Here is a 20,633-nt window from a genome sequence, read left to right on the forward strand (position 1 = left end):
ACTCTGAATATATCAGGCAAAATTCGTCGAAAGAAAGGAAGCCGATGACTCGAGTCCACCAGGTCGTGAATTATTCTGACTAATGGCATGACATCTATGACTCGAGTACAGTATGCAGGGCAGTAGATTAGCATAACATGAATGCGTGCTTCTCACCGGATGCATTGTCACCTCCAAAGAGGATAATCTGTACAAAGTTGGTACGAGGTGCGCAGATTTGGTCGCGTGTCGTCGACATATCCGGCAGAAGGGTAGCCGCTATTCCAGTGCCAAGTGGGCATGGTGCACCAGGTACCACACAGTGTCTGATGTGTGATGCAACTGACATCGAAGGGTGGTGCAGTCTTCCAGCTGTGGGTAACGAGGCGTTAAGCCTCCACCTGACCATTCAGCAGCGTCAGGGATATCGGCCGCTAAGCGGGAGGTCCTAGGTGCCGACACTCGGACAGGAGCTGCGCGGTGGTAGAACGCATGCCGATATCATCCAGGACGACAGCATACAGGCAACCACAGCAACCAGGGTGACTATCTCAATGCGGATGCATTGGGAAAGATTCTGGAAGGTATGTACCTCCATCTGGCGGCTAGACCACAACGGGCGCATCTGTACGATCACTGATCTGGAGTAGGCTGCCGCACGTGTCCGATCGAGAAAGATATAAAGAGGGCGTGCAATGGCCATCGGTCTCTCCAGTCCCAGACTTCACAACGCACCTCACAAGCCCACCTTCGCCTCACAGCACTACTCTCACAATGTTCACCGTCAGTAACACATTTGACTCATCGCCTTGAATTAAATGCTCACCGATGATGTTTCTAGAACGTCGCTGTCCCCGTCAACGCCGCCAACTGCGGCCAGTCCAGCTGCAGCTGCGGCGAGGCGTACGTCCATCGTTGCGTACATCGTGGGCTGTGTGCTTACAGCCTTACAGTTGCCAGTGCAAGCCCAACGAGTGCAAGTGCTAAACGCCTTGCCGTTCGACCCTGTCGCGCCAGCTGTTCTTGTCTCCCCTTACAACACGAAGCATGGAAACACTAGCGGCAGTTACTGCATCGTACATCATGTAACACATCTGCGATAGGAACAAGGAGAAATAAGCAATTGTTGTAACACCATTGACGTCATGACGTCTGTGAACGAGCGCACTCCGACGGCGTACTATAGGAGAGATCACAGCTCTGAATTGGCTCTGGACGTAGTGCCAGTGGACTGCTGGTCGACCAGGGGCTTTATCTGATGATCTTCTTCAAGTCCGCAGCTGTCGAATGCTGTAAGGACTTTTCCCCGTAGAATCATTTAGATGGGCTCACCCAGGTCCTCGTATCGTTGCCGGCGGTTCGGATCGATGTCTTGCAGGCTGGAGAGCAATCGTAGACATGCTTCAGTCAACAATAGCCGGTCCGCCTCATTTAGCTGTTGCGCGTGGTGCCGCAGCACTAGTCGTTTGTAAAACACAAGGGACTCCATGCACCCTATGCATTCTCATTCGTCAGTTGGCGTTCATGGCATCCTCGTGTTCTCACATTTGCTGTCCGGCTGTTCATCCAAGAGTTCTTCGATAGAAGTAATCTCCCTCTGCAGAACATCGTAATCGTCGCCTAAAGCTTGCATTAGATCTACCTTCCACCTCAAGCATGATACTCGCACCTGCCCCGATCAGCCATCGATGATAAATCCAGACGCTCTGGTCACCGGGGTCGGTGTACATCGCGTTCTTCACGAGGTCGTATTCTGTCGTACAGTGACACGCATTCGACAGTGAACTTACGGTATTGTATATTCACGGACTTGCCTTCTCCCTTCGATTTGAATGGCTCGAGCAGACCGTTTGCCCAAAGAGACGTCAGCACTTTGGAACGTTGGTGCCATGCGCTGAAATTCGAGAAGTTGGCTTCGATCTTCCGTGTCGTGTATATCAATTCGGTCTGCACCGGACGCTTCACAGGCATACTCGCCAGGACGTAACGACGATAATTCCAGGCATGGACTGTGGGGGGTAAGGTCGATGTTCCCTCACACGCATTGAGTTCTAATGACTCACAATTACGTGCGTCCGCGTCGAGCATCTTCTCCACTACGTACAATTCCTTGTTCCAAAAAGCCTGACGCCAACCATCGCGGTCGGTATCGGATGGGCCGTCGGGAACATTCGCCAGACACCACCTACGGTGATTCCAAATTGCATAGACTTTGGGATGCTGCTTCAAGTACGAGGTGGTGAGGGACAGCTCGTCCGTGATGCGCTCATTCACCCCCGAGGGCGAACTGTCGAGCAAGACACAGCTGATAGTGAAGTCTCGCACTCAAAGAAGACCATAAACTCACCTGTTCGGGAATATGCCGTGAATCAGAATGTCGCGTCTGTAGTTCCACACAGTGTATATTCTGGATTTACATGGAGCATGCGGGTCGTCAGGTCGAAGGCATCGTTGCTCCAATCTCTTGCTTTCTTCTGCGCGTACGGCAAGTGACAGAGACATCAGCAACCCAAAGCCTGTTATCATGCTACCAGGCATGCCTTAGCCAGTACGTCGTCGTTTAGCACGAGATACTCCTTAAGCTTGGCTTGTTCCTTCTGCCTCTTAGCCTCAAGTGCCTCTCGTGAGTAGCGAACTCGTTTAACACCATGCTATGCAGCGTTAGCCATGCCTACCGGACGTCAATAATTGCGTACCATCTCAATCGACTGAAATATAGAGGTCAATTGACACGAGGTCCGACGTTGAGATTCGACTTGCAAGGTTCGACAGAGAGTGGTACGCGACCGACAGCTTGGACTCGGACCGTGACGCGACTGGCGCGGCTCGTGGGAAACCCGACGCCGCTAGCGCGCCTCTGCGCGAAGCGCCGACGCGACGCGGACCTGCTTCTTGCAAGTTGCGGTCCTCACACCGCTCCCGACATCGACCTCTCCATCTCGCCCACGGCTTACATGCCTGCACTGGTTGCGAACACTCCTTCGCTGGAGTCGCTCACATCCTCATTTCCCCTTACATCTCCTGTGCCCACTCCCACGACACTGCAGATCTGGTCTCGACGAAAGACATCGTCAGAGAAGAGGACTCCTGCGAAACCCGTTCTCATTCCGTCATGGTGGACTGCCATTCAGAACACGAAAGAGGCGTCTTCAACATTACTCAAGGCCGAGGGACCGTTGGACCTCAGTCCGGACGTCGCAGCATTGCTTGGTCCTCTCGCCTCGCCGACCGCGCGCAAATCCTTGCAACATTGACCTACCTGTACGAGGCTTCTCTCGTCAACTTCCCGACCTCCTTCAAACTATGGAAGTCATATCTGCAGACGCGAATGACTACGTTCTCGGCAAGCTAGTTATAAAAAAGAGGGCTGGCGGACGGAAGAAGCTCCCTGAGATGAGGGAGGCACTGGAAGATGAGAAGGAGGATATGGAACAATGGGACGGAGGGCTCGACGGGATCGTTGGGTGGGAGGAGTGGAAAGCCTTAGTTGCGACGTTTGAACGTGCTCTCATGTGGTTACCCAAAGTATGTCGCACCAATGAATTTGAGGAAAGCATCTACCTAACGGTGAATCAGATGCCACGAATCTGGTTGTTGTACCTCTCCATCTTCAACCACCCATTCTGTCCCCCTATTCTCTCCTACACACACGCTCGACGAACGTACGACCGAGCCCTCCGAACCCTTCCTCCTTCCCTGCACGCGCGAATATGGGCACGTTACCTCCTCTGGGCTGAGAGCAAAGGCGGCGCCACAACTGTGGCCGTATATCGACGCTACCTTGCTGTCGACCCCAGTATCACGGAACGATACACTGCGCTCCTGCTCTCGGAGCACAATCCTGATTCGCGACCCTCGGAGGCTGCGAAACTGCTGCTGTCCCTAGCGCGAAAGGCTGCAAGAGGCGAGTACACCAGTCCAGAAGGCAAGAGCCCGTACCAACTACTGGGCGACTTCCTGGACGTCGTGGAGCAGCATGCAGAAGAGGTGGGAATGGATGTTGACGACACCGTCGAGTCGCACGAGGCTCATGCCAAGAGGACGAAGAGCAACAGACCTCAACGGTCCCTGCGGAGCCCGCGTCCGTGAACGGTCAGTTGATCCGGTTCGCAGGCCCCGCAGTGGCCGTTGGTTCTGATGGTAAGACGCCTCTCCCACCATACGACAAGGACGAGGACCCTACTAGTCCGAGAAAACTTAACATCGAGCGCATTGTGCACAAAGACGGCTTGGAGGTCTATAAAGATCAGGCAGGACGACTTTGGACGGGCCTTGCGACATACTGGATCAAGCGTGGCGAGTTCGACCGCGCGAAGATGACCTTCGAGAACGGCATTGCTTCCGTCCTCACCATTCGCGATTTTACACAAATATTCGACGCCTATGCCGAGTTCTCGGAGAGTCTCATCAGCGCTCTCATGGAGAGTATGGCCAACCCGGACGACGATGAGGACGAAGAGGACGTCAAGGAGACCGAGGCGGAGTTGGACACGAAGATGAAAGAGTTTGAGGAGCTCATGGACAGGAGACCGTTCCTGGTCAATGACGTTCTTCTCAGACGAAACCCTAACGATGTTCAGGAATGGGAGAAGAGAGTGGCCCTTTGGGGGACGAATGACGAGAAGGTAATTTCATCGTGTACTTAAGTCTCCGTCCTCTGATAGGGTACTGAACACGTGTGACGCTATAGGTTGCTGAAACATACGGCGAAGCACTCTCAACCGTACACCCTAAGAGAGCTACTGCCAACTTCCATCGGCTATTTATCAACTTCGCAAAGTTCTATGAGGAAGGCGGGGCGACAGGAGAGGCCGAGAAGGACCTCGATAGCGCACGCAAAGTCCTCGAGAAGGCCACAAAGGTCAACTTCAAGGCTGTCGACGAGCTTGCGGAGGTATGGTGCGAATGGGCTGAAATGGAGATTCGACACGAGTACGTAGTGCGTTTGACAATTCCAAGGGCATGGGCTAACTCAATTCTTAGAAACTACGACGAGGCCATTCGAGTCATGCAACGCGCAGCAGCGATTCCGAAGAACACGAAGGTCAACTATCACGATCAGGTAAGGTATACATGTCCTAGAGCGCAAATTCGATGCTGACGTCGCATAGTCTCTCTCCGTACAAGTACGGTTGTTCAAGTCTCTCAAACTCTGGTCCTTCTATGTCGACCTTGAGGAGTCACTGGGAACAGTTGAATCCACGAAGGCAGTGTACGACAAGATCCTTGAACTCCGCATAGCCAACGCGCAGCTCATTGTCAACTACGCCGCCTTCCTCGAAGAGAACAAGTACTATGAGGAGAGCTTCAAGGTGCGTTGGGCACACCCGTAACTGCTTCGGATCATTGACACTTGTGCTAGGTCTACGAAAGAGGAACCGAGCTCTTCACGTTCCCGGTATCGTTTGAGATCTGGAACATCTACCTCGCCAAGTTCACCAAGCGATATGTGAGTCCTTACCTCCCGCCACTTGATGGCAGAACCAAGTGTCTGATGGAATGTAGGGCGAGACAAAGATTGAGCGTGCAAGAGACCTCTTCGAACAAGCGCTTGAGAAGTGTCCGCCGAAGTCGTGCAAGCCGATCTTCTTGATGTATGCTACTACGAAGAAGAGTACGGGCTAGCAAAGCGAGCCATGTCCATCTATGATCGTGCCACAAGGGTCGTACAAGACGAGGACAAGTTTGAGGTAACGCATGTCACCCTCCGCCTAGCATCATAGCTGATATGACCATGATTTAGCTGTTCACCATCTATATCGCCAAGGCAACAGCCAACTTTGGTCTCCCCGCTACGCGACCAATATACGAGCGAGCATTGGAGATGCTGCCAGACAAGCAGACTGCAGAGATGTGTCTACGTTTCGCTTCAATGGAGCGGAAGCTCGGTGAGATAGATCGCGCTCGCGCTATCTACGCCCATGCCTCGCAATTCTGCGACCCACGAGTCAACCCCAAATTCTGGGCGGAATGGAACAGCTTCGAGATCGAGACGGGCTCCGAAGACACGTTCCGCGAGATGCTCCGCATTAAGCGGAGTGTCCAGGCTCAGTTCAACACGGAGGCATCGTATCTGGCGGCGCAGATGGCGACGAAGGAGGGGAAGGGCGAGGCGGCCGACGAACCAGCGGTCACAGCAGACCCGATGGCACAAGCAGAGCGACAAGCCGGCAAGGTCCTGCTTTCGTGTCTGCAAAATCAAATCCTGTCCGCCAGGAGTCGGAGGTACCACCGCCGCTGGCAACGCAGATGAATCCAAATCGAGATGATGATCTATAGCATCCTGTTCCATGCTCAAGTGTATTGTTGTGTGTTGTAGTGATTGTTTTGTCATTTTGGACGTTCCAACGGTCGATCTCTACTGCGCACAGATCCTCCCATTCTGTTCCCAGCTATGATCTTCAAGGTACGGTTGGGCGGCCCATTCTGCCAAAGCTCGCCGTGATCCTCGAAGGTGCTTCATGGCTTCGCAAATGCTGGTAAGCTCTTCATGCATCAAGAGGGATCGATGGTAAGGTATGAGTATACTGATATCGTTGTCACTGCGATTACCAGTCAGATCCGAATGAGTTGAGATGAATGTAGTCATACCAAACTTGTCCATGACCAAGACACCCATAGGGGCTCTTGGACAACTGCCATCCTTTTGTTTTGTGGCTTCGAAGAGCACGGCTTCTAGTTTCAAAATCGTGTTCATTCTTTGGAATTGCTTCTTCTACACGGTTTGTCGGTCAAAAACCGTTTTAGGCGCATCATGCTCACGAGCTTCTCGACGACACGCAAGGATCATGATATCTTGTTCCATCATTGCAAACTTGTCCCTAAAGGTGGCTGGTAGGTGGGCAGCTCGTTCGTCGCGAGGGTTACTACAATCAAAGAATATGAACTCGGACTGGGTGTCGCGATGCCTGCAGTGCTTACTCTAAGTCAGTCCTCGCGTCTACAAGTGACTTCGCCGCCTTGAGCCCGTCGAATATCACATATCTTCCCATGTCTCTGTCGCGACTCGCATCTCTTGTAGAAGCGTGCGAACCTTTCGATGATAGGTCGATTCCGCGAGCCTGGAAGGCGAGGACGGTGTTGACGATCTTTTGCTCTGACTGGGGAGGAAGTTGGTGTGGACGGTCCCTTGAAAGATGCAAGACGACTCATGTTCCAGTGAGTGTCACAATGGCTGATCTGGGTCTGCAGACAACCGATAGGTTCAGAAAAATGAATGCGTGAGATTCATCTGTCGGGCGTCTGTACGGACGTTGGTAGGATATCCAAAACAGGAAATCATCGACTATCCTCGACGAACTTGCAGTGCCCGCCGTGACTCTGCTTGCACTCGACAACGGCAACATGGAGGCCTCGGACTCCTCCAATCTGTTCAGATCAGAGGCTGAGCTGTCACTACATGAAGTATGTATGGATAGCCCTGCGGAGATGTGTCCTGAGGTTCAGTTTGAGGTCGTGCGAAGTCACGCAAGCAGAAAGCGGAAAGGACCAAGACCCTTGGATCGCCCATAGAGACTGTTGGAAAGGCTCTCGGCATAGAGATCGTGGCAATGCAGCGTGGATCGCGGAAAACACAACCGTAATACGGGTATTGGACTTGGAAGTTGGTCGTTTCCTTCCTTTGCTCTTCGGAAACCCGTTGACGTTCATAACAATAGACAGGCAAAACCCTGCACTTGCTTCGGGGACACTCGGCACCGGTGACATGTCTAGCATTCTTCACCGGGCAGTTTACACCTGGATCTGGAGATGTCTTGGTTACTGGCTCATGGGATAAGGTACCGAGCTTGTCTGTATCTCTGCTTACTTCACTGATCAATCGCGCGACAGACCATAAAGTTATGGAACACTGACGTAGGTCCCAATAATGTACATGCACGGGTGGCAAGGCTCTTATTGACATTGGAACCTCGATGCGCAGACGAAGGAGCTGATTTCTTCGACCCCTGCACACTCGGACTTCGTCAAGGCCGTGTTGACGATACCTTCTTTGCGTTTGTTGGTGTCGAGCAGCTCCGACAAAATCATCAGACTTTGGTAAGTTGATCATGCTCGCGACCAGCAGAAGGCAACTCACGTCATTCAATAGGGATCTGTCCACGTACCATGACGGCAAACCGCTGCAGTCTGTTGGATTCATTTCCGCACATACTCGTCCCGTAGAGGCCTTGGCCTTCCATACCACTTCCGATCGCTCCATCGTTCTGTATACTGCGGACACTATGGGGGTCATCAGGGTATGGGACGTGACCAAGGAGGACCACTCGGATCAATGGCGGATCACCCAGCAAGAGGAGCTCTGCTACCATCGCACTGGTATCAACGAGATGTTGTACGGCCAGGGACAGCTCTGGACAGGTACGAGGGACGGTAATGCAAGCGGGACCCAACTGATCAGCATACACCCCTAGCATCAACGGACGAGACGGTACAAGTTCGGCTGCACCCCGCGCCAGCATCGCCCGTGAAGCCCATCCCGCCCATAACGCACCCAACTGCCGTCAAAGCGATTTTATCCCTCTCCCTCACCTATCTTGCGGAGCCGTACTTGCTCACTGGCGCTGGAGACATCATCCGCGTCTACGATGTCTCTACCCTTGAAGAGCCCGAGCTGATCCGTGAGGTCGACGCACACTGGCATGACGTGACAGCACTGCACCTCTGGATGCGGACGACACGAGTTGAAGGAGCCGAAAGTCAGCTCAAGGTAGAGCCCTGGGTTGTTAGTGCCAGTCTTGACGGAACGATTAGGAAGTGGAGGTTGAGCGGTGCGTTGTGTGAGGGTGAATTGCGTTGTAGCAAAGCTAATACCGGCCACCCGCAGAGCTATTGGCTCCGCCTCTTCCAACTCCCGCAACGACGACACCTAAAGTTGAGCCTGAGAAGACGTCCGACGTGGCGACGTCCGTACCCTACCAAATGTCGGAAGAAGAGGAACGCGAATTGGCTGAGCTCATGGGCGAGGATTAATATAACGGACGGTAGTCTGAGGTATCATTTGATCCTGATAGTGCACGCTTGACATCCGAGTCGATGTACAGTATCATCCGAGCGGAACATACGTGAAAGCAAAGGATTCAATGGATTGCAACTTCGCCTGTAGCTCGAGCTCTTTGGCGACAGATTCATGAATGGTGCAGTCGATGGCGTTCAAATCCAGTCAGCGATAATATACACGTACTTCCAACTACTGCCCGGGCACCGCCTGCGACATCGCAGCTTGACCTGCTGCCGTCGCTGCCAATCGCGACCGTTTCCTTTCCGCCTCTGCGTGATGTCGTCATGAGATCTATAGAGTGAATAACACAGAAAAGGCACTGACCAGCCTCCTTCTCACGCTCAATCTCCTGGACCAATGTCTCAATTTCAGACTGCTCCAGAGCCTAAAAGGAGTTCTTTATGTGTGACCGAATAGAGTAAGAGAGCAACATACGGTGATCTTGCCATAGCTCTCCATGACGTTAATCTCGATGTTCTTTGCGCCTGTCTGGACGACCTCGAGCAAGCTCTTGATCGTCAACTTGATGGTCTCGTCTCGCGTCAGTTCGTCCTTGTGGTTCTTCTCGAGGAACTCCCGGACTGTCTTCGAGGATCGGCCAATAGCGTTTGCCTAGGACGAAGTGATGTTGTGTTGATATAGAATATCAGAGTATGCGAGTAGAGATGTTACTGTACCTTCCAAGCACTATAGATGCCTCCCGGCTCAGTTTGGTAGAGGCGGGGTCTGGTATCATGGGGATCAAAGCCGACGATGAGGGTAGACACTCCGAATGGTCGGACACCACCAGATTGCGTATATTTCTGTAGCCGTGTCAGGCCCAGTATACCACAGAACTGAGTTCCATGTGAAGACGCACTTGCTGTATACCGGCAATATGTCTCGTAATGTACTCCACGGTGACAGGGTCTTCAACTGTTAGCCGGTGGCTCTGACATTCCACACGCGCTTTGTCGATGAGTACTCGGCCATCAGCATTGAGACCTGTGGACGCGACAATAAGTAACGGTGCGGCACGGTTGGGCAGCCTACTCACCAGCAAAGGCGAGGCATACATGATCATCAAGCATCGCTACCTTCCTCACTGTGCGTGGGTCCTGTAGTTGCAGAACCGACTTCTTCTCCACCCCCAGGACTACGATATCCTTCCCTCGGACACCTACCTGCAGAGAAATAAGTATCCACGATGCGGGTCGGTGCGGACGCCTTACAGCACATGTGCCTTTCTTGACAGCTTCCAGGGCGTATTCTACCTACTCGACGCGTCAGTTCTTGCTCTTTGCGCAACCATGTTGTGTACCCACCTGGAACAAGTGACCGTCCGGCGAGAAGACGGTGAGAGCTAGTACGATGGCCCAGTCAGACCAAAGAGTTTTAGGAATGACACGGAGCATACCGCGATCGTAGGACCTGGACATGATGGGTGGTTATCAGAGGATACAAAGGTTCAGTTGAGGCTTGGGCGAGACTTAGCTCGAGGTGCATGGCAGGCGAGTGCACCGACGCGCGTCGAGCTTGCGTCGCCTCGATCACGTGCTGGACGCGTCGCGCTTGCCCAATGTGGCCTTGGCGCTCCGAGTCGACCCTCGCTGCGCCCGCGCCCTCCTCACATCCAGTCGATCGTCGTAGCCGCAGTCAAGGCGCACTCATCACTATTGAGCACCTGGATGGAATCGTACGCTGCGGATAACTCTCTAGCCAGGCCCAGTCTCACCTTGTCTCTTAGGGGCAGCACGATATGTCAGCTCTGCGGCGACGATCTCAGCACGAGACATTGGCTCAGAGACAGGCCCATTATGATGAGCATTTCTCTAACGAACCCGAAGGTATGCTTGGCATCGCTGTCTGAAGTGATGATAGAGCATTGGTCATATTTAGCGCCCCGTGTACACGGATCGAAGAGCGGGCAACATGATGGTCTGAAGGCTTGGTTTACTCCCTACGTTGCCAACAAGGGCAACCCGGAGACACAGAACATCTTTTGGTATCCCTCTCAAACCCATCACCACCTCGGAACTTTAGCCCAGGTACATGATGAGGCTGCTCGCTCCGAGGCTCGCACTCACGTCTCAACAGGACTCATACCCGTGCTCAAAAGAGCACTGGTCACTCTCACGAGAAGGGTAAGACAAGGAAGGCCTGGGTTTGCCATGATCAGGCAGTGCATATTCAGGGAGAAGCCTTCGACAGAACATGGGGCTGTGGGTAGTAATATCTTCATACCGGTAACACCCTCTTGACAACAAGCCTAGTTACCGCAACTTCCTCATGGCCTGTGCCTCGCTGATGGTACAGACCGCTCAGCCCATGTATTTCCTCTGTTGGATCATCCGTATCCCCTGGAGTTCGGCATCTACAGACCTCGTAGAGGAAGCCTGGTCAGCAGGTGCGGATGTTCTTTAATCTTGCGCCAGTCAGTGAATTTTCCGCGTTAGGATTTGATCAAGAGGGCGCTGAACAGCTGAAGCGACACCTTGTCGGCACCGGAAAGTACATTGGCACCGGAGGTAGTCCGTCCTTGTATACACTGCCTCCGCTAACACATGAGCAGAACTTTACGTCGCTTTCACATATCGCGGCATCCCGTAAGTTGCTGTCTCAAGCTCGATCATTCCACGGATGTTCATCATGATCAGATCACAGCTAGTCGACTTCGAGTTGAAGGATGGTTAGTCGCGGCTGTATGATTGTCAACCTTGGATCTTCAACATATCGTCTGGGTTTGATCAGGTCCCGAGCCACTGCTGAATTGGGTCCTGCAGTACTTCTCCGAGGGGACGTCTCCGCTGCGCGCAACAACTAGCATGGAGGCAATGCGCAATGCTGTGTTAGTCACGGACAAGATGCCACTAGTCCTCCAGCACGATGGTCACTCCCGGACAGTCGTTGGCTGCGAGCGTTGTCCTGATAATTCTATCAACCTCCTAGTCTTCGATCCATCAAGGTCGGTCCTCTGTATGATCCCGCCTCCGTTGACTTATTGGTGATGTGGTGCAGACACATTCAAGCGGACATACGCGCTGCGGGCTTGTCCAATTGGAAGCATGGGTCTGCGGCGGCGGACAATCTTGACACACCGAGCGATTCACAAAGGCATGCTTCGGCATCGAAGGTGCTGCATGAAGCCGTGCATCCCATACGAGCTTTCAAAGCCCACCACAAACGGAAAGCGGAAGATTCCCCAAGGGACCCGTCGGCGAAGAAGCCACGAGGGAGCCATGCGCACAACGATCATGACGACGACCCACATACCTATGACGGCGGCGGATGGACGATCGTCGACCAACCCCCTTCTACACCGGACGCGGGTAAAGTCCTTAATCTGTTCAGGCTAGGTCTGAATCGTCTCAAGTAAGGATGTCGCGCTGCATTACTCGGATGCTCTTGACTAATGACAAATGTAGACGAAAGAACAAGTACCAGATCCTGTATATCCCCCTCACTGAATCGCTCAACGAAGAGCAGCGCTGGTCTAGACGCGATCTCACTTGTCTGAAGGTTGTATAATGTCCAGGACAGTTTTCTCCTTGCTTTTCTGCTACGATCGAGTGATTTCTGGATCTTAGACTATTTCCCTCCCTGCGAACCGGGTGAGCTACGGGTGTACATGGACTATCTGATCTACTCTACAAGAGGCGTCGATAATTTTCACACGGCAGACAATTGGACGAGACAAAGATGACATCTCATTGGCTGAGAGACGAACACCGAGCGCTGCCCGACCTCTTGAGTCTGACGCGGCGCCCTCAGCCACTGCCAGTGCGCGTTCCTCCTCTGCAAGCTCGGAGGCCCTCGCTCCACACGTTCTGCACAGCGGACACTTTTTCCATATCCATGCAGATGGCTTGAACTTACTTATGCCACTACACTGCCGTCCTTTGCCCGCCTTCGCCACAATAACTCGGCACAAATGGCAGCTATACCACCGCCTGTCAATACTCCATGGAGTGCGCGTCGGCGTGAGGATCGTCAAGCGCAGGAGATGATGAGCCCGACGTCGACTAGGGATTGAAGTATTGAAGGCCAAGGGTATGCCAGTCATATTCTCACACTGTACTATCCTCTTAGTGAGCGCTTGAGCGACCGGATGACAGGACACACAAGCAGGCTAGGTCATCCGAGATGCAGGCTCCCACATACAGATTAGAGGGAAGTAGGCAGAATGTACGTCTTTCTTCCCAGTGGTCTGAAGCACCGGAGTTGACCTTCCCCAGGGTGCAGTCGCCGTGGTGACATGAAACGCGATGCGCACGCCGAGCGCGAGCGCGCCGGGCGAATGCCCAGCACGCAGACACGGCCGACGAACGCGCATGGAGCCAGTGGACAGGCGGGCGAGCTGGTGCGCAGGTGGGCACACGTGGACGGGCAATCGGATGTGCAAGCAAGTGGATGGGCGGGAGAGAGAGCGGGCGGGCGGGAGAGCGGGCGGGCGGCAGGCGACAGCGCACACGTCCACCGCCGCCCGTGAGCGTGGTGGCCGAACACCCAGTGCACGCAGACGCGGCCGACGAACGCGAACGCAGGCATGCGAGCGGGCAGACAAGTGGGCCACGACATGCACAGCGAGGGCGAGAGCGAGGGGCTGGCGGGCGTGACGTGCAGCAACACAAACTTCAACAGTACAGGCACAAGACGCACAACGACCACGAGCATGCAGGGCCAATGCCCTGCGTGCAGACACAGCCGACGAACGGATGGTGTGCGCGAGAGCTAAAGAAGGGCATCGGGGAAAGGTGAGTGCAGACGCACGCGAGCGAGCGCGCTGACTGCAGTCACAGGGCGCGGCGACGTGAAGCACGGCGGGTGACGGCGCGCACGTCAGAGCGCACCGGGCGAATGCACGTCACGCAAACACGACCGATGAACGGACCACCCGCCGCGTGTGAGCGAAGAACGCGCAAGGGCGAGTAGACGGTGGGCGCACGGCAACACCACCAACCACTAGCGCGCAGGGCAGAGGTCCCCTGTGCATGCGCGGCCGATGAGCGGACCACAGGTGCGAGCATAGCGGCGAGCAGGAGGAGAATGGGTGGAAGGTGAGTGCGGAACCGAGTGGGTGTGGACGCGAGCGAGCGGATGGTGGGCAGACCCCACGCGCTGAGCAAAAGACCAGCAACGGCGACGTTGTTGGGCAGGCCGGCGCACGCGCAGCACACCGACCGCGAGCATGGAGGGCGAATGCCCAGTACGCAGACACGGCCGATGAACGCGCACGCAGGCAGACGAGTGGACGGGCGAGCGGGCACACGACCGGACGATGACACACGCATGGCGACCGCGAACTCGCAGGGCGAGCACGCAAGCCCCGCCGACGAAGGGACTGCGCGAGCGTGAGCGAATGGCAGGGTCGGGGCATGCGCAATGCGCCGACTGCGAACGCACAGGGTGCCCCGCATGCCAACACAGCCGACGAGGGCGCCGTGGGTACGGCGAGCAGGCGGGAGCGCGTGAGGATGGCGCGTGAGGGGCGAAGACGGAGGACGGGGAGGACGGCGGGTGCAGGCAACAAGCCCAAACCCGCGCAGATACTGCCGAGGTAAGTCAACCAGCGGTCCACTGTCGACACCGGCGGTGAACCCGGGCAGGGTATGGGTACGTAGGTCGCGGGTCGCGGGTGCGGTATGCGCCCTGCGCACCCGCAGTGCTACCCGTGCCCATCCTGGCCCCGTTCACTAGCACTAGCCATAGTTTGGATAACAGACGACTTGATCGTAAACGTGCTATGGAATCCGTACTTACATCAATGTTGACAATACTATTGCAAGCTCGATGAGGCCACGAAGCCGACTCCCGAAGGGAGGCGGCTGAGTGGCCTTTGCGTACAACGTATACGTCTTCGCGCACAGCAGTACTGGCATATGACTGTTGTGTAGTATAGCTTTGAAGCTGACTCCCCGCGCGGCCGAAGGAGGCGGCTGACTTGGAGTGGCCTTCGTACCTCTTCAACGCGCATAGCACTACTGCAGTGGCATGCAATCGTCAATTGATAACCTCCAGTCCGTAGCGGAGCACGGGTTTCCGCTAGTAGAGTAATATGTACAGTAAATATCTTGCATTCCTGCATAACTCGTACTGTAACGCGTCGAACACAATCAGCGAGTGGGCTCTTCTTGTGCCCCGGGCCTCCTTAAGCAACGAACCGATAGCTGCAGGTGGAGTGACCTATCAGTCCCTCCGTCAGTTCCGCCGGCAGGCCGAGGAGGCCGCTGCGAAACCCCTCATGTAACAATGTACCACTGAGGTCTTCATTATTCCTGTCGACCCTAATCTGCGTCGTCGAGACAGGTGTACTCCGCATGACATCTGCGACTACCCGTAATTATATGTGCCACAACGACTACCATCGACTACACCAGACATGTGAGCATGACCGCGAAGTCGCTGGGTGACTGAGTACCTTTCAAGACGACAGTCCGTCGTTGTCTAGCAATGCCAACATCGCCCGCACCACCGGGTTACCCAAGCCTACGTCAAGCATGGTACCTTCATCTATACATCGCTTCAATTGCACGTCGAGAAGCCGGCTGTTTCAGGGGCCTTCAGAACACGCGTGTAGGCGGACAGTAACTCGACGTACCGTAACTGGTTGACGAGCACGCCAATACGGGGCCAGGCTTTGAGTTTCACGAAAGCGCCCCTTGTACCTATGGTAAGGCCACCCCCGATATGGTTCACAGCGACGGGTCCGCCAAACAGGAGAAGGGCATAGATCGGGACCTTGAAGTCATGACTATGAGAGAGACATGCGATGTGGAGAGCAAAGCACCAACCTCAGTGGCATCTCTCAAGAAGACCTTGCTTGTTGCTTGCTTCTGGAAGTAGGCCGCGAACGGCGCACGCCATGCTGCCTCGCTGAAGAGGACGGATGAAGGATGCACGAAGACCCTCTCGCCGCCTTTCAGGTCGTACAGTCGAAACTCACGAGCAGTGTTATCGCGCTGCACCGTGCCTGCTTGAACGCGGTCAAACTTGACAGCCGACCGTGGCAGCACAGCGCGGGCAACCTGTGGCCAGAGCGCGCCCAGGATCACCGCTTTGAGCAAGTTTTCGTGAGCGGAATTCGCGTTCAACGAGGGATCGTGCATTCTGGCTGAAGGCGGGACAAAGCCGAGCTCAACAAGAGAAGCGAAGAAATCTTGCTTCAGAGAGGTGACGTCACGGATCGTGGACGGCGCAATGAAGTTCTGCAGGAGGGAAAGAGATATGATCACCGAAGAGTCTTATGAAGATGCGTACCCCACGTACCTCCTCACAGAAGGCTCGTATGTTGTGTTGTGATCTTCCTTCGTCGCGTAGGCGGAGACACTCGTCGTATGCATGCATATCGGTCAACAAGTCGCTGTTACCTGTAGCGAAGCAAGCCCGAGCCCTGCCCAACTGTGAGAGACATTCCGTGCGAAAGCTGGAAACTTACTGTGTGGCTTCGTCCCTTCTCTCCATCGGACTCACGAACAAAGGTTTCGAAGACAGCATGGCCGCTATCGTTAGTGTTGGTCCCAAGCACTGGAAGATGGTGCCTAGGATCATCATCTGGACGGCGTGAGCCACATATATAATCCGGGTGCAATGACTGTTGTACCTTTCCAAGCCTCAGATCGACGGGCAGCATAGCCTGTAATGTGTCACCGTCTGCAATTTCTTGGGAAAGAACAAGGTCTCGCGTACCATGTGTCGTCCCAGTGGTGTAAGCTCACCATCGGTCTCGACAGCCCCTAGATCCTCGAGAGTGGATAAAGCAGCATCGATTGCGGTCAGTTCTGGCGGGTCGATGGCACGAGCTAGGAACGTCTGAAGGTCGGATGCAACGTCATGGTTGACCTGATCGGTATTAAAGCGCGTGAAACACACCTTCACATCATTGTGGACTACCTTGACCGTCAGTGCGATGCTGTCCAGGGAGACTCGTTGGATCTCCGGTATAGGGAACGCTGCCATCTTCCGCTCTTGTAGCCTGGTAAACAGCTTGTAACATATGCCGGGCTGAGTGCGGCCTGCACGACCTCTGCGCTGCTTGGCGGCTGCGCGGGTCACCCATTGTTCCTCAAGGCTGGTCAAGCTCCGCTGTGGATCGTAGCGCGTCTCCTTGACTTTCCCGCAATCCACCACGTATATAATGTCGTCGATAGTGATAGATGTCTGGCCATCATGAATGTGAGTTATGCGGTAAGCTGCAGAGCGCGGCAAGTCTCACCTCTGCCACATTGGTGGCTGCGACGACTTTCCAGCCTTTAACAGGTGCGAAGACACGGCGCTGTTCTTCATTGGACAGGTTGGCGTGCAGGGGTAGTACGTGCGTCTCTGGGATACTCCGAAGTTTATCTGTGCATTGTCGAATCTCCTGTACTCCAGGCAAGAAGATAAGAATGCCTCCTCGCTTTTCTGAGGTCGTGACGATGTGTTTAGTGAGAGCATATATGAGCTTCGAAATATTAGCCGGACATCCGTGGTTGAAAAAATGACGATGTCACATACGTCGAAGTCGATTCGATCCGAGCGACTGATAGCTTGAATGGCCTGCGCAGTTTCATCGTCGACGCCCGTCGCGACAAGATCGTCATGAAGCTTCTTGCCCTCTTCTTCAGCTTCCTTGCCCTTCTTTGTGCGCCCCGACGCAGAGGGACGATAGCCGATATGAGCCATAAAGTCTTCGAGATATCTGAACCCATGTTTTCTAGCTATCCACGACATGGGAGGGAGTTGCTTACCTATCCTCCACTGGATGTGTGAATCCCGGTATTGTTAGCAAAGGAGCGCCGTCAAAGTATTTAACAAAAATGTCGTGATTGATCGTTGCAGACATGAGGATTACTTTGAGCTTCGGATGCGTTCGCAATAGCTCCTTCAGCTCGAGCAGGAGGAAGTCACCGTCGACCGAACGCTCATGGACCTGTAGTTAAATATGAAGTCAGTGACCCGACCATACTTCTAATGCCCAGCAACGTACCTCATCCACGACTACATGCGTCACATCCTTCAGCCTGTCACCTGCACCTAGACGTCGCAAGACAACACCAGTCGTACAGAACAGCAGTTTCGTTCTGTGGTCCTGCTTGCTCTCGCCACGGATAGCGTATCCTACAGAACCGTCTTCCAGGCGTTCTGCGGAGACTCGGGCAGCGACGCCAATCGCCGATAGCCTACGCGGCTGAGTTACAATAATCGATGCGCTGGATCCATGGCCGCCGAGAATTAACGAGTCCAACACGAATTGAGGAACTGCATGTCAACTATAAGAAGAAGACAGAATCGGCAGCCCGTGCGAACATACGTTGGGTCGTCTTCCCGCAACCTGCGTGTCATGGATCAGTAACTGCGTCTCCTCCGGCACGGAACCGGCTCAGCGCTCACCTGTCTCTCCCACTACCACAACACACCTGCTCCTCTCTAGCGCATCCAGAAATTGGTCTCGAGCAGCAAACGCAGGAAGCTTCTGTCGTCCAGCAAGTATTTGTAGATATTTGTCGGTCTTGGTGAGTTGCGTGAACTCTTCCTTGACGCGGGCATCTGAACGATCGTCCTGCTTCCGCCCGACACGCTTCCGCCGACCGTTGCGTTTCTCGGCACCAGGAGTACTCCTCGCTTCTGCTTCTTCGACTGGAGTAGATTGCGATGCGCTGGGCGTGAGGTTCTGCAGAACAGTAGCCATGTCGGGAGGACCCGAGTCCTCGACCGAGATCCACTCTTCCTCCAAGAGTCGGACAGCACCCATGATGAAACTCTCGTCCTCCTCTGGCAACAGGCCGTCCTTGAGAGCCACCAGTAGTCTTGAGACCAGGTGCAGACGGATGTAAGCGGGCACGGATGAAGATGCGACATACATCGCAGGAGGGTAATCATGTCGGAACTTGCCATCAGACGACGGGACAATGATGAGTCTGAAGGGAGCGCAGGGCAAGGGAACCACCAACTCGTTGTTCTCGGACCTGTGCGCACCGAGAGCCTCCAATTCATCCCCGTCGAGGCTTTCGAAATGCTTCGCGGAAGATCGCCCTTGCGACAGGCCAGTCCAGTCATCGCCGAGCAGGCGTCGGTTCAGCGCCGACGCAAGGAGCTCCCAGTCACTGGCTACCGTCTCGTCTGCCATGCACTCCTTCACGATATGGGCAGGCCATCCGCATTCTTTGACGGCCTTCTCTTCGGCCCAACGCATTTTGAGATCAGTGGTCCCTGCATGCGCTGCGGTGACGAAGGAGTTCGAGGAATTGAGAGCAGGCAAGAAACGTTGGGGGAGATCGCATTCGGGCACTTGCAGAATGAGGTACTCGATGCATGCCTGCAAAGGTGGATTCTCCCGTAATAAAGTGGCAGCGATCGGAGATGTCTGTGAGAGCGCCGTTATGGCACTACGTGCCTGTACAGGCTTGAAGCCCAGTACACTGAGTTGCTGGAGAAGTTGCTGAGCGTCTTCAACAGGGATGACAGGGGGAACAGCGTCCTCTGATTCTGGATACAACGCGATTGCCTAACGCATCGACTTCAGTAACGTGGTCGCGGAGGCGGTAACCGTCGTACCTTTTTGATACTGTCTTCGACCAGTTCGCGCAAGGATCCAGCCATTTTTGCCTCCGGAGCATTCTCAAATTCTCGGGAACCATGCTTGACGTCTCTTGATGCGCCACCCTCGGATGAGGTCGCTTCTCTCCTTTGGGCAACCTTGGTCTGGCGGTCGTCGACCGCTCTGCGAGCCGCGAAAGGGTCTGCGTCGTACATCCATTTCTGATGCTCTGGAACGTTCTTGTGCTCAGCAGCCAGCGCGTTCCAGTAGTCCCGCGGCCCAGCAGGCAGCACTCGATTCAGCTGAATCCCATTACAAACCTAATCAAATCGGACGTATCCGCGACTGTCCATTTATGAAACAAGACATACTGACGCGATACAGCGCATATGTCGCACCCCAGTGACGGGCTTCGAGCGCACTAGGTAGGACGTAGGGCGGATGGGGCTCCAGACGAACGGATTCTTTGTTAGATGTTTTCTTGTTGACTCTACTCAGGGTGACCGCAAAAGAATAGCCGTCTACTTGTTTGCGCTGGAGAGGACAGTACAATAAGTTGTCATGTTACTAGAACGATGCTCAAACTTACTGTGTCGACGACTGGCTTCTCCCAGCCATTCTTCTGACATCTAGAGAAAGAGATGTAAGCAGAGAGAATTGTTCGCCGAACACTGCTTATAAGCTTGAAAAGCTACCGACCTCTCATTCAGTAGACTGAGAGGGTACTTGGATCCCGGAGGGAAAAGCGGCTTGTCGTCAGTGTTTGGGGTGGCAGGCTGTACGACGGGTGCCTTGGACGCTTTCGAAGACGCTTTGGAGGAATTCCCGGCATTCCCGGACTTGACGATACCTCGACGCATAAAAGAGCTGCAGACCAGATCGCTGCGCCCAGGGTCGTTGCCAGTGTTCTATATGATAGAGCCCTGGGATGGTGGCTGGAATCAATGACGAGACGCTCGCCGACTCCGGTACATATCAGTCGATTTCCCGACTCCTTTGCGGAGATCGCCGACTGCCTCATCCTCACACTGCATCCAAAGCACAAGGAGCCTGCTTTGGTGACAAAAACAACGGTCGAAGATGCATATTAAATAATTTCGATGGCGGGACTCGACGAAGCGGAGAAGAAATGCGTATTTTCCGGCCTTACCACGAAGGACT

At 54.4% G+C, this 20,633-nt stretch overlaps 9 protein-coding genes across 9 annotated transcripts; 5 read left to right on the forward strand and 4 right to left on the reverse strand.

Annotated features, from left to right (window-relative positions):
• Nucleotides 1–1,115: 1,115 nt before the first annotated feature.
• B0H18DRAFT_978517 (uncharacterized protein) lies at nt 1,116–2,742 on the reverse strand (the record flags this gene model as incomplete). Its single annotated transcript, XM_048044327.1, has 7 exons — nt 1,116–1,259; nt 1,312–1,599; nt 1,649–1,732; nt 1,794–1,988; nt 2,043–2,266; nt 2,327–2,385; nt 2,520–2,742. Coding segments are annotated over 5 exons (660 nt in total), but the record flags the coding sequence as incomplete, so codon positions are not given.
• A 191-nt stretch (nt 2,743–2,933) lies between these two features.
• On the forward strand, nt 2,934–6,258 carry B0H18DRAFT_1082601 (uncharacterized protein; the record flags this gene model as incomplete). The annotated part of the gene is made up of 13 exons (XM_048031555.1): nt 2,934–3,173; nt 3,248–3,315; nt 3,345–3,504; nt 3,556–3,990; nt 4,020–4,604; nt 4,670–4,911; nt 4,963–5,041; nt 5,091–5,291; nt 5,342–5,428; nt 5,485–5,593; nt 5,614–5,669; nt 5,723–6,154; nt 6,196–6,258. 13 exons carry the CDS (start codon nt 2,934–2,936, stop codon nt 6,256–6,258), a joined length of 2,757 nt encoding a protein of 918 aa, XP_047898688.1.
• A 62-nt stretch (nt 6,259–6,320) lies between these two features.
• Nucleotides 6,321–7,179, reverse strand: B0H18DRAFT_1181536 (uncharacterized protein). The gene is made up of 3 exons (XM_048035967.1): nt 6,901–7,179; nt 6,719–6,845; nt 6,321–6,694 (listed from the first exon to the last, which is right to left on the reverse strand). The coding sequence occupies exons 1-3, from the start codon at nt 6,969–6,971 to the stop codon at nt 6,338–6,340; spliced, it is 555 nt and encodes a 184-aa protein (XP_047898689.1). The 5' UTR covers nt 6,972–7,179; the 3' UTR covers nt 6,321–6,337.
• A 31-nt stretch (nt 7,180–7,210) lies between these two features.
• On the forward strand, nt 7,211–9,079 carry B0H18DRAFT_978532 (WD40-repeat-containing domain protein). The gene is made up of 7 exons (XM_048044328.1): nt 7,211–7,383; nt 7,443–7,523; nt 7,638–7,772; nt 7,901–8,016; nt 8,069–8,337; nt 8,391–8,747; nt 8,804–9,079. The coding sequence occupies exons 1-7, from the start codon at nt 7,324–7,326 to the stop codon at nt 8,947–8,949; spliced, it is 1,164 nt and encodes a 387-aa protein (XP_047898690.1). The 5' UTR covers nt 7,211–7,323; the 3' UTR covers nt 8,950–9,079.
• On the reverse strand, nt 9,080–10,457 carry B0H18DRAFT_978538 (N-terminal nucleophile aminohydrolase). The gene is made up of 9 exons (XM_048044329.1): nt 10,374–10,457; nt 10,282–10,319; nt 10,189–10,230; nt 10,014–10,140; nt 9,837–9,961; nt 9,655–9,780; nt 9,413–9,589; nt 9,302–9,362; nt 9,080–9,246 (listed from the first exon to the last, which is right to left on the reverse strand). The coding sequence occupies exons 1-9, from the start codon at nt 10,393–10,395 to the stop codon at nt 9,167–9,169; spliced, it is 798 nt and encodes a 265-aa protein (XP_047898691.1). The 5' UTR covers nt 10,396–10,457; the 3' UTR covers nt 9,080–9,166.
• Nucleotides 10,458–10,582: 125 nt separating this feature from the next.
• On the forward strand, nt 10,583–11,260 carry B0H18DRAFT_489547 (uncharacterized protein). The gene is made up of 4 exons (XM_048038275.1): nt 10,583–10,803; nt 10,856–11,004; nt 11,054–11,182; nt 11,230–11,260. Exons 1-3 carry the CDS (start codon nt 10,716–10,718, stop codon nt 11,102–11,104), a joined length of 288 nt encoding a protein of 95 aa, XP_047898692.1. The 5' UTR covers nt 10,583–10,715; the 3' UTR covers nt 11,105–11,182; nt 11,230–11,260.
• On the forward strand, nt 11,246–12,484 carry B0H18DRAFT_1114681 (peptidase family C78-domain-containing protein; the record flags this gene model as incomplete). The annotated part of the gene is made up of 7 exons (XM_048033153.1): nt 11,246–11,363; nt 11,413–11,484; nt 11,529–11,562; nt 11,614–11,645; nt 11,708–11,921; nt 11,975–12,328; nt 12,382–12,484. The coding sequence occupies 7 exons, from the start codon at nt 11,246–11,248 to the stop codon at nt 12,482–12,484; spliced, it is 927 nt and encodes a 308-aa protein (XP_047898693.1).
• A 218-nt stretch (nt 12,485–12,702) lies between these two features.
• Nucleotides 12,703–13,264, forward strand: B0H18DRAFT_978546 (uncharacterized protein). Its single transcript, XM_048044330.1, has 3 exons — nt 12,703–12,973; nt 13,058–13,141; nt 13,192–13,264. Exons 1-2 carry the CDS (start codon nt 12,888–12,890, stop codon nt 13,122–13,124), a joined length of 153 nt encoding a protein of 50 aa, XP_047898694.1. The 5' UTR covers nt 12,703–12,887; the 3' UTR covers nt 13,125–13,141; nt 13,192–13,264.
• A 1,890-nt stretch (nt 13,265–15,154) lies between these two features.
• Nucleotides 15,155–20,515, reverse strand: B0H18DRAFT_927521 (P-loop containing nucleoside triphosphate hydrolase protein). Its single transcript, XM_048041653.1, has 18 exons — nt 20,172–20,515; nt 20,062–20,101; nt 19,848–20,006; nt 19,490–19,792; nt 18,326–19,439; nt 18,246–18,266; nt 17,922–18,193; nt 17,683–17,864; nt 17,450–17,633; nt 17,169–17,396; nt 16,826–17,113; nt 16,643–16,765; nt 16,557–16,589; nt 16,392–16,507; nt 16,223–16,346; nt 15,748–16,161; nt 15,555–15,694; nt 15,155–15,501 (listed from the first exon to the last, which is right to left on the reverse strand). The coding sequence occupies exons 1-18, from the start codon at nt 20,330–20,332 to the stop codon at nt 15,378–15,380; spliced, it is 4,026 nt and encodes a 1,341-aa protein (XP_047898695.1). The 5' UTR covers nt 20,333–20,515; the 3' UTR covers nt 15,155–15,377.
• Between the last annotated feature and the right edge of the window lie 118 nt (nt 20,516–20,633).

The sequence above is a fragment of the Fomitopsis serialis genome (assembly GCF_022376445.1).
Source record: "Fomitopsis serialis strain Sig1Antser10 chromosome Unknown B0H18scaffold_5, whole genome shotgun sequence".
Lineage (NCBI taxonomy): Eukaryota > Fungi > Basidiomycota > Agaricomycetes > Polyporales > Fomitopsidaceae > Fomitopsis > Fomitopsis serialis.